We start from the raw sequence: 12455 nt of genomic DNA on the forward strand, positions 1-12455 counted from the left end.
GCTGTTGTTCAGCCACAGTGAATATCAATTAAATATATTTTCATGTTTTTTTACTCCTAGAGATGTCCTGAGGTATAAAGCAAGTGTGCCACTATAACCTCTACCATATTGGTTGAGACAGAAAAGCAGTTATGGATTCTAAGGTGATTCCAGTAATTCATAACAAAACAGAATGTTATAAATATTGATCCAATTGAACACAAATTATATTTTGCTCAGTTTGCTTTTAAATGTTTTTTGACCACACCAAACAGACCATCCACACTGAAGGACATTAGGCAGAACTCAAAACCTATAGCTCTGGCAACTGTGTGTCAATAGAAGTCTATATGTGACCCTGTGACCTTGGTGACCTCAGCTCCATATAAAACCATTCACCATTGGAAGGGGAGTGCTCCCATAATAGCTCATCTGGTGATCATATTAGAACCTCCATGTAACATTTTCCACCAGTGTGTGGTAAGTGTAAATGAGGGTTATGACCAGTAACCTCGTGGTTGGCCCGGCCCCTTCCCTCTCCTTCTCCTCTCCCTCCCAGCCTGTTCATTCACCTTTTAGCACCTCTGTGCTTTCCCTAAAGATGTTTGATTGCATAAGCCAGAGTGGAGAAACTGGTTTCCTCCATAGTACGTTAATAGAGTGTGAAGTGAAAGTACAAGTGCTAATTTTGGGAGTGTAGGGGATTCCTTAGTGGGAATACCCAGTGCCCACACAGGCCAGGCAGTTACAGAGAAAGCAGAAGTGGAGAAGGAGGATGGAGAGATGAAACAGAAAGCCAGGGCTGAGGGGATGTGGAAGTCACAGGAGGTTGGTGGCACCTTATTTGGGGAGGACAGGCTTGTGGTAATGACTGGAGCGGAATAGGTGGAATGGTATCAAATACATCAAACATGGTTTCCATGTATTTGATGCCATTCAATTTACTCCGTTCCGGACATTATTATGAGCCTTCCTCCCCTCAGCAGCCTCCTGTGGTGGAAGTACAGTACAGTATCATGATAACCATATCCTCATTTAGTAACATGGCAGACCTTGTGACTGAGGTCAATGCTTGCAATCACTACTACGCAACATAGCTCTGCGTCATAGTTGTGGTCAAACCTTGTTTCTATAGTTACCGAAGGGAGTTATTATTTGGTGTGAATTCTTTTTAATTCAGGGCATTTCCGGAAATAGAGCAGTAAGAAAATGTATGTTATTAAGAAAAGCCTTAAAGGAACAAAGTCTTAAAGAGGACGAGGCCCATCCTTCTCTTTTAAATAAAAGGCTGGAATTTCACAATAGAATGCAAAATTCCATGGTCAGTCAATTCAACGTCTATTCCACGATGGTTCAATGTAATTTCATTGAAATTACGTGGAAACAATGTTGATTCAACCAGTATGTGCCCAGTGGAGAGAGAGAGAGTGTGTGTGTGTGTGTGTGTGTGTGAGTGGGGGACTCCACTCCTGTGTCAGTGATGTGGGGCAGAGGGGTTCCCCTGAGATAAGTCAACACTACACGCGTTCCCCATCCCTTCCCCCGTCGACATCCCTACAGCTCCGGGCCTGACGTTGTTGAGCTTGGCATATTGCCAGAGATGACGGAAGGCTGTGGTCTCTGTGTGTAAGCACTCCTGTCACTCACAGACAGGAGCTAGGGAGCTAGTGCTTGTGTCAATAGAGACGGCTAGCATGGATGAGCTAAAGGAGCCAGAGACAAAGATGAGGTCATTCCTCAAGGAGACCAGACAATCAGAACTATTGTCTCAGGGGGCATGCACGATCCCACAGCTAAAAACTCAACTACAGTCGTGGTCAAAAGTTTTGAGAATGACACAAGTATTGGTCTTCACAAAGTTCGCTGCTTCAGTGTTAAGATATATTTTTGTCAGATGTTACTATGGTATACTGAAGTATAATTACAAGCATTCCATAAGTGTCAAAGGCTTTTATTGACAATTACATTAAGTTTATGCAAAGAGTCAATATTTGCAGTGTTGACCCTTCTTTTTCAAGACCTCTGCAATCCGCCCTGGCATGCTGTCAATTAACTTCTGGGCCACATCCTGACTGATGGCAGCCCATTCTTGCATAATCAATGCTTGGAGTTTTTCAGAATTTGTGGGGTTTTGTTTGTCCACCCGCCTCTTGAGGATCGACCACAAGTTCTCAATGGGATTAAGGTCTGGGGAGTTTCATGGCCATGGACCCAAAAGGTAAATGTTTCGTTCCCAGAGCCACTTAGTTATCACTTTTGCCTTATGGCAAGGTGCTCCATCATGCTGGAAAAGGCATTGGGTGTCACCAAACTGTTCTTGGATGGTTGGGAGAAGTTGCTCTCGGAGGATGTGTTGGTACCATTCTTTCTTCATGGCTGTGTTCTTAGGCAAAATTGTGAGTGAGCCCACTCCCTTGGCTGAGAAGCAACCCCACACATGAATGGTCTCAGGATGCTTTACTGTTGGCATGACAAAGGACTGATGGTAGCGCTCACCTTGTCTTCTCCGGACACAGTGTTTTCCGGATGCCCCAAACAATTGGAAAGGGGATTCATTAGAGAAAATGACTTAACCCCAGTCCTCAGCAGTCCAATCCCTGTACCTTTTGCAGAATATCAGTCTGTCCTTGATGTTTTTCCTGGAGAGAAGTGGCTTCTTTGCTGCCCTTCTTGACACCAGGCCATCCTCCAAAAGTCTTCGCCTCACTGTGCGTGCAGATGCACTCACACCTGCCTGCTGCCATTCCTGAGCAAGCTCTGCACTGGTGGTGCCCTGATCCTGCAGCTGAATCAACTTTAGGAGACGGTCCTGGCGCTTGCTGGACTTTCTTGGGCGCCCTGACGCCTTCTTCACAACAATTGAACCTCTCTCCTTGAAGTTCTTGATGATCCGATAAATGGTTGATTTAGGTGTAATCTTACTAGCAGCAATATCCTTGCCTGTGAAGCCCTTTTTGTGCAAAGCAATGATGACGGCACGTGTTTCCTTGCAGGTAACCATGGTTAACAAAGGAAGAACAATGATTTCAAGCACCACCCTCCTTTTAAAGCTTCTAGTCTGTTATTCTAACTCAATCAGCATGACAGAGTGATCTCCAGCCTTGTCAACACTCTCACCTATGTTAACGAGAGAATCACTGACATGATGGCAGCTGGTGCTTTTGTGGCAGGGCTGAAATGCAGTGGAAATGTTTTTTTGGGATTAAATTGCAATTCATCTGATCACTCTTCATGACATTCTGGAGTATATGCAAATTGCCATCATAAAAACTGAGGCAGCAGACTTTCTGAAAATGAGTATTTGTGTCTTTTGACCACGACTGTACATTGTGGTTGGTTGTGTGCGGGATAGGCTTCACTACTACTGTCAGGCGCTGTCTTGTTTGACATTTTATCGAGGGCCACACTGCTTGCCATTCACTGCAAACAAATTCACTGATAACTTCAGCAGTTATTAAGTTATTTCCACACTGCCTCAATGTCCAGGCAATAGCCTGTATGAGTTAGTATGCAGCATGTTGAGAGAGAAATGATGCCCCAAGTGCATGTTGTTGAGAAGAGGAGCCATGCTTTTCAATATCCCCAGCCATGAGCTCTCTTACTCCGACATGTGTTGTATGGCACCTGTGTGCTCGCTGTTTGGAAAGACCTCTTGCATAGGCAAGGAGCCGGATCAGTCAGCCGTGGGTGGCTGGAATCGGATCCCGTATTTACTCTGAAACAAAGTATTGAGTATGCAGCATCTCAGAGTGAGTATACGGTTTCCTTCTGCAGTCCAGTTGATCAACAGGATGGTGATGAAACCATAAGCGACACCTGATAAGGTTCCATTTCATCATGAGTGCCTCGGCTGCTGTTTGCTGTTTAAGCCTCACACTCTGTTGTTATCTCATCATAGCTGCACTCATTGGCCTTGTCAAGTTATATCTTTCTTTGAAGTTATTTAAGCCTTTTAGAGACCTTGTTTATTTTACATTTAATAAAAGGCCTGCCCCAAACTGGCATTTTTATCACATTTTCTTATACAAACATGACTTAATAACTTAATTTGTTCAATTGAACAGTCTACCACAATCAATATCACTCAATTGGTGATTCTAAAAATACATCCTGAATGATTTTCAATCCCCAGCCACAAGTACTGGAGTAATGAAGTCACACACAACACCAGTAATAATCAATGACACTACTACACAGGCCTACTACCACTGACCTTTATTTTCCAATCTTATAGCAATCCTATGTTGTAGTAGAATCAATATCTGCTTTCACTACTACTATTCAAATGGCCGTAGCCGGTTTAAACAGAGCAAATACAATTTTAATGAAACTTAACTCAGAAAGGCCTTCTCTGAAATGAGGTCAAATAAATTGTGCTTAGATTAATAATTAATCAATCACTGAGTTATTTCTTTAATGAACTACTAAATCTAATAACTGAATGGTGATTTTAATAATTGATTAATTGGCTTCCATCCAACCCCTAACTTCTTCACAGACAGTCTGTTAGGCTGTGCTCTTTCTTTGATGCCTCAGCCCTTGCAATAGGAATTTATTCAATTCTTTAACATAACAGATAGACTATATGTACTTCACCATATTTGTTACCATGTCCATCGTACCTCACTGAACTGAAAAATGAGAACCCAATAATCAGTGGTGCATTATATTAGGTGCCTGCCTTGGAACCATGGGTTCTTCTGTTATTGTCACTGTTTGTGACTGCCACCCATCCATATAGTCAGCACCTATCCACCCACAATTAACAATGGGCCATGGGCCATTTGAGCAAATAGACATATCCACAACAAAAGAGGAGATAGAGCTAGACGACACCACAACTGACATATATAACTGTCTTGTTCTACAACTGACATATATAACTGTCTTGTTCTACAACTGACATATAGAACTGTCTTGTTCTACAACTGACATATAGAACTGTCTTGTTCTACAACTGACATATAGAACTGTCTTGTTCTACAACTGACATATAGAACTGTCTTGTTCTACAACTGACATATAGAACTGTCTTGTTCTACAACTGACATATAGAACTGTCTTGTTCTACAACTGACATATAGAACTGTCTTATTCTACAACTGACATATAGAACTGTCTTGTTCTACAACTGACATATAGAACTGTCTTGTTCTTGACCGGTGTGTATAAAGGGTTAACCTGCCACCTGTTTCAGCAGGGCTCTAGCCTTTTGGGGACCCTAGGTGAGATTTGGTTGGAAGGTCCCCCTCACCTCGTGGGCAAAACATTTTAGTGGCCCCCCTCTTGACAGCAGAGATAAATATTTTAAGTTTTAAAGTTAATTTACTGTTAATTTACTGTTAATTTTGCCATGGGGTGGAGATAAAATGTTGCAATTTCATGCAATTCTACTCATTTTGCCATGGGTGGAGAAAGTTTTTCCGTTTTAAAACTAATTTCATGAAATTCTACACATTTTGCCATGACTTATGCCATGTTAGATTTTTAAAATATTTTTGGTGCTTTTTTCACAAGTATGTGGTAAATTATCGAAACTAAGTAAAAAACTCTAAACTCTATCTTATGTTCAGAACCTTTGATTGTGCATTCATTGGGGTTTCACACATCATTCATAAGAAATCAAAGTTGTCAGTGAAATACCATGACAACATTTAGTGTACATCCAGTGGCGATTTTAGCATGTGAATCTTGGTGGGGCAAACTCAAAAAAGTTTTAGATGCATGCCAGCAAAGCCACTACACAACACAACACAACACTAAACAATACATGAATTGCACTATAACGGTGACAAACGGTGCCCACAAACTGTTAAAAATATAGCTGATATGGCTGACTTGCTTAAACAAATGTGGTTTCTACTGACAATTGAGATGTACAAACTATGGCATAAGGGGACGACGAGCGGATAAGAGGCAATCCGTAATTTCGATTAAGACATTCATGAGCAAGCTAGGATGGACATAATCAATATAACTACAGTGCCTTGCAAAAGTATTCATCCCCCTTGGCGTTTTTCCTATTTTGTTGCATTACAACCTGGAATTTTAATGGATTTTTATTTGGATTTCATGTAATGGACATACACAAAATAGTCCAAATTGGGGAAGTGAAATGAAAAAAATAACTTGTTTGAAAAAATTCTAAAAAATGAATAACAGAAAAGTGTTGCGTGCATATGTATTCACCCCCTTTGCTATGAAGCCCCTAAATAAGATCTGGTGCAACCAAATACCTTCAGAAGTCACATAATTAGTTAAATAAAGTCCACCTGTGTGCAATCTAAGTGTCACATGATCTGTCACATGATCTCAGTATATTTACACCTGTTCTGAACGGCCCCAGAGTCTGCAACACCATTAAGCAAGGGGCACCACCAAGCAAGCAGCACAATGAAGACCAAGGAGCTCTCCAAACAGGTCAGGGACAAAATTGTGGAGAAGTACAGATCAGGGTTGGGTTATAAAAAAATATCAACAACTTTAAACATCACACGGAGCACCATTAAATCCATTATTTAAAAAATGGAAAGAATATGGCACCACAACAAACCTGCCAAGAGAGGGCTGCCCACCAAAACTCACGAACCAGGCAAGGAGGGCATTAATCAGAGAGGCAACAAAGAGACCAAAGATAACCCTGAAGGAGCTGCAAAGCTCCACAGCGGAGATTGGAGTATCTGTCCATAGGACCACTTTAAGCCGTACACTCCACAGAGCTGGGCTTTACGGAAGAGTGGCCAGAAAAAAGCCATTGCTTAAAAAAAAAAATAAGCAAACATGTTTGGTGTTCGCCAAAAGGCATGTGGGAGACTCCCCAAACATATGGAAGAAGGTACTCTGGTCAGATGAGACTAAAATTGAGATTTTTGGCCATCAAGGAATACGCTATATCTGGCGCAAACCCAACACCTCTCATCACCCTGAGAACACAATCTCCACAGTGAAGCATGGTGGTGGCAGCATCATGCTGTGGGGATGTTTTTCTACGGCAGGGACTGGGAAACTGGTCAGAATTGAAGGAATGATGGATGGCGCTAAATACAGGGAAATTATTGAGGGAAACCTGTTTCAGTCTTCCAGAGATTTGAGACTGGGACGGAGGTTCACCTTCCAGCAGGACAATGACCCTAAGCATACTGCTAAAGCAACACTCGAGTGGTTTAAGGGGAAACATTTAAATGTCTTGGAATGGCCTAGTCAAAGCCCAGACCTCAATCCAATTGAGAATCTGTGGTATGACACCAGCAGAACCCATCCAACTTGAAGGAGCTGGAGCAGTTTTGCCTTGAAGAATGGGCAAAAATCCCAGTGGCTAGATGTGCGAAGCTTATAGAGACATACCCCAAGAGACATGCAGTAATTGCTGCAAAAGGTGGCTCTACAATGTATTGACTTTGGGGGGGGTGAATAGTTATGCACGCTCAAGTTCTGTTTTTTTTTGTTTTATTTGTTGTTTGTTTTACAAGAAAAAATATTTTGCATCTTCAAAATGGTAGGCATGTTGTGTAAATCAAAATGATACAAACCCCCCAAAAATCAATTTAAATTCCAGGTTGTAAGGCAACAAAATTTGAAAAATGCCAAGGGGGGAAAAATACTTTCGCAAGCCACTGTATTTGTTCAGCACTTTTGAAATGTACACCGACAGAATTCAGAACATGTGCCGTTCTCCCTGTACACCAAGTCAGAACTGTAGGATAAATAACAGGGGCATATAAGCAGACAATGAAAGCTCTTACAATATTCGATGATTACATTTCTCTAAAACAGGTTATAGGCTACATGTGCACCACCAAGTCAGAACAGTAGGGAAAATTAAGAGGTGAAAATAGACCAAATTATTAGGGTGAGGCACATGGGCTACTAACAGCTTACTACACAACATACACTTAGTATTACTTTCTTAGCTACAGTATACATATCTCCCTGGCATATTACATCATTTATGCAGCAGCATACAACACATTTTTGGACTCACCTTGTTGTGCTATGCTCACTTGAACAGGAAGGTGGCACAGCAGTCCTTTATGGGCAAATTTTGTCATCAAACTTTGTCATCAAAGTCTGGAATTCTCTGGATGAACTCAGAAAAAAACAAGGTTGAATCATGATGTCAGTGATCTTCAGGTTGGAGCTCTAGAAAGAGGCCCAAGTTCCCGAGTTGGAAATCCGAGTTGGATGACCATTCAAAAAGTATTTTCCTAGTTGGAGCTCTTTTTTTTTGTTCCCTGCTGTCTTCAACTCAGTGAAGTCTGAGAATTCCCTTTTCCGAGTTTCCAGTTGTTTTGAACGCGGCAGAAGTAATGCTGGATTGACAGCATTTATTCAACCTTATCTGACCCATGGCATGTGAATATTTATCCTTTTAAGCTTGGAAAATAGACCCTTAAACCCAGACTTGGACCACACACCCACTCCACTGAATAGCAGGCTAGTGATTGCTTTGCAACACTTGCAGTTAGCCACTGATTCCTTCCAAACCACTCATGGTTGAATTTGTGATTTCCAACTTGTTGTGTAATGTTTATGTCCAATGGCCGATGAGCACCGATACGTTTTATCTATAATTTCTCTTCATACGACAAGGATTGAAAAGGATTTGCCAGTAGATTGTCGACTTGATTCATGATGATGACTGCTAGCTTGCTAGCTAAGATTTTGAAAGTATGATGTTGACACGTCCAATCAAAGCTACAGTAGATATAACTTGATTTGACGTAATTTTATCTGTGGCCAATGACCTTGAGCCTTCTTGGATGGGCACTTCTAATGTAACTCTATGGCAGCACCCAAGGGGCTTGAATTGTCGAGCTCTCCCCGTAGATATTGCGGCGACGTACTGTCTCCATGAGTGACAGAACACTGAGCAAATCACGGCGCAACTAGAGAACTACCAACCCTATGCTCTGTATTTTACACTTGCTGCCCCACCACCACAGAAAGCACTGAGCTAGGCTGAAACACCTGCATGTTGGAGCTGCCTTACTCAAGAAAGCAAAAAAGAGACCATGTTTGTATGCGGCTTTATTAACTCAATGCTTATTTATTTTTTACATTGTTTGCAAACTGATATGTGACACGTATTAATGCCAAAATATCATGCAAAACAGGCTAAATAAATAAGTTATCTTATTTGATTTTTAGCTAAACAGGTGGGGCTAAGCCCCACTTGCCCTGAATGATGGGTCGCCACTGAATACATCACATTAACATTTTAGTCATTTAGCAGACGCTCTTATCCAGAGCTACTTACAGTTAGTGAGTGCATACATTTTTCATACTGGTCCCCCGTGGGAATCGAACCCACAACCCTGGCATTGCAAGCACCATGCTCTACCAACTGAGCTACACGGGACACATAATGATAGGCTCACCATTTACTCATTTTTACTACCATTTAATCCAATAGCAAAAATACAAGGTACACATTTCAAAACTTTTTGAAGTGCTACATAGAACAACTAGTAGATGGTAAATATACACTGAGTGTATGAAACATTAGGAACACCTTCCTAATATTGAGTTGCACCCGCTTTTGCCCTCAGAACAGCCTCAATTCGTTGGGGCATTGACTCTACAAGGTGTCGAAAGCGTTCCACAGGGACAAGTTGACTCCAATGCTTCCCACAGTTGTGTCAAATTGGCTGGAAGTCCTTTGGGTGGTGGACCATTCTTGATACACACAGGAAACTGTTGAGCATGAAAATCATTGCGTTGCAGTTCTTGACACACTCAAACGTGTGCGCTTGGCACCTAATACCATATCTGTTCAAAGGCACTTAAATATTTTGTCTTGCCCATTCACCCTCTGAATGGCACACATACACAATCCATGTCTCAATTGTCTCTAGGATTAAATATCCTTCTTTAACCTGTCTCCTCCCCTTCATCTACACTGTTTAAAGTGGATTTAACAGGTGACATCAATAAGGGATCATAGCTTTCAACCAGATTCACCTGGTTAGTCTATGTCATGGAAAAAGCAGGTGTTCCTAATGATTTGTGCACTCAGTGTAATTGTCTATACAGCCAATTTGACTAACTTGACATGCACCATACAAAAAAAATGGTATCCAATGGCAGGTTGTGAGCATGTTGAGAAGTATGTCAGTCTTACAGTTTCATTGTCCTTATACAGTACATTTCGAAATTGCACCGTGTGTATTGTACTATTCTAATGCTAAACAGTAAATTAAGACCCCGACTGAGTTCCAACACATAATAATAAATAATTTAAAACGTTTGTTTTTGTTGGTCGGGGCCCTCTAGCGGCACTAGGCAATCTCCTATACCGCTTATGCCTAGGGCCGGCCCTTGTTTTCAGTGGGAGTGGGAGTGAGCAGCTGCCATTCATTTACATTTACGTAATTTAGCAGACGCTCTTATCCAGAGCTACTTACAATTAGTGAGTGCATACATTTTTCATACTGGCCCCCCGTGGGAAACGAACCCACCACCCTGGCGTTGCAAGCGCCATGCTCTACCAACTGAGCCAGCAGGCACTGAGGAGTACCGACTGCAACAAACGCGCAACTGCAGATTAAGGAAGGAAGGAAGGAAGGAAGGGGGCGAGTTAATATAGCAGCGGTCCCAAATACAGCACATACACACACCCCCGAAGAGTGTGAGTGAAAGAGAGAAGGACTGTGTCCACACAGAGCTCGAACCACTGCATTCAATAAGCATTCAAACGGAGAACGGGAGAGGGAAACGGCTGCTACTTATCTGAACAAGCTTCCACACATACGGAGGAGCCGAGGCCATTCCCACTGGCGATATCACTGCAGTAGATTGCTTTGACGCCAGCAGCAAGAGATACCCCATGCGGCAAGGACGCGTCGCATTTGTTGGTGGTAAAAAGCTACTGGGGCGCCTATTTACCAACCCCCGCTGTTACCCTTATCTGTTGTTTCTGGCTATCGCATTGTGCTCTGCTGAGAGTGTGTGTATTTGGCACCTTGCGTTCATCATCCAGTGTATTTTGGCCGCTGCTTGAAACGGACAAACACTGTTCCTTGACGCGCCCGAAACGTCTGCAGAGGTGGAGGAGATGCCAGGGAGCGGTTGTTGTGGAGCAGGTTTTGACATTTTGCGATAAAAGATACTCAACCAGAACGTGCAGTCGTGTGTGAGAGCACGCTGTCGCGGATGTCGATAGACTGCTGCTTCACAAATCGGATTTTTACACTGCTCCCTTTCAAATCATGATTTGACAAATGGGTTAATTATCTCCATGCAAGAGCCTACTGCGAAGACCAGTCAATAGAATTACGCATGGATGCTTGTATAATGTAGTCACACAACGTTAGTTCCTGCAGAGCTATTCAGTTAATATCAATCACCATCGAAAAAAGCCTTATTGCGGTATTGTATCAAAATGCCGGCGGGAATGAAGCCCCTGGAAAAGTTTTTGAAGAAACAGACAACGGCGCTCACTCGAGCTGGTGGCTTTGGGGAGAAGGCGACTGGCACTGGCGCTTCTCGGCGGAGAGCCAGCCTGTCTCGGGTGGTTCCGTTTTTCAGGGAGACTTCTCCAGAGAGCGGTCCGGCCAGGGAGGTGTTCAGCCCGGACACTGAAGAAGCACCGTGCTGGCCATCGGCCACTGCGGACATTAGGAGCCCGTCGCTGTCTAGCGATGAGCAAAGCTCAGAGGCGAGTCTGGACACGAACTGGACCCCGCTGCCTGCGGACACGCCGGACAACCTGGCGTTGGCGCTACTGGACAGCGTGGCGGGCAAACGATATGGCAACTGCACAGGTAAATGGGCCTAGTCAATCAACAGCATTTATACAACACAGTGCATCCACCTATTGGCCTGTCAATAATCACACTCAGTTGTTTGTTTAAGTTTCACTTTTGCAAATTAGCCAAGCAATTCACTTGTCAAAGGAATGTAGCCTATCCAGGAACCCAAAACTACCATTTGGTCCTTGATTAGGCTATATCCTAGTCTATAGGCCTGCATAGGCTATTGAAAATAACTAAGCTTTTGCTTATTTTCTCTTTTTGCTCATACAATAACAGAAACCCCAAATACTCAGTCAGTGATCTATTCCAGGCTGTAGGATTAGGGGGTGGTTGGTGAGGAAGGGTTCCTTCCCATCATTGCCTTGTTATATTCTCTGATTCAACAGTTACATAAGAACGGCTGTCCTCGTTACGAAAAATTAAAGCATGTTATTAAAAGGGATGGTCCAGATGTTTCTCACGCCTCAGAAAAGAAGACCACGCAAAAATGAATGATATTTACGTTTTACATTTCAGTGACACTCGCCCAGAATCTCATTTATAGCCTCTAGGGTTCCGTTTATTCAACAAAAACATTTTGATTGAGCTCATTTGCATTTGACTATGACAGTAGAAGCATGTCTTTCATATGGAAACTGTCTGCTTCATGTTCAGTCATTACAGTAGCAGCGTGTCTTTCATATGGAAACTGGCTGCTTCATGATCAGTCATTATAGTAGTAGA

General features: G+C 42.6%; 1 protein-coding gene across 2 annotated transcripts in view; it reads left to right on the forward strand.

The window, feature by feature from the left end:
* Positions 1–10426: 10426 nt before the first annotated feature.
* Positions 10427–12455, forward strand: part of LOC121569468 (rap guanine nucleotide exchange factor-like 1) — a 34661-nt gene continuing 32632 nt past the window's right edge. For both annotated transcript variants that reach the window (XM_041880446.2, XM_041880447.2), the window contains exon 1: positions 10427–11741. In XM_041880446.2, the coding sequence (XP_041736380.2) occupies positions 11360–11741 (382 nt within the window). In that variant the 5' untranslated portion in view covers positions 10427–11359. The remainder of the gene's footprint in view (positions 11742–12455) is intronic.

This window comes from Coregonus clupeaformis, chromosome 35 (genome assembly GCF_020615455.1).
Source record: "Coregonus clupeaformis isolate EN_2021a chromosome 35, ASM2061545v1, whole genome shotgun sequence".
Taxonomy (NCBI): Eukaryota; Metazoa; Chordata; class Actinopteri; order Salmoniformes; family Salmonidae; genus Coregonus; species Coregonus clupeaformis.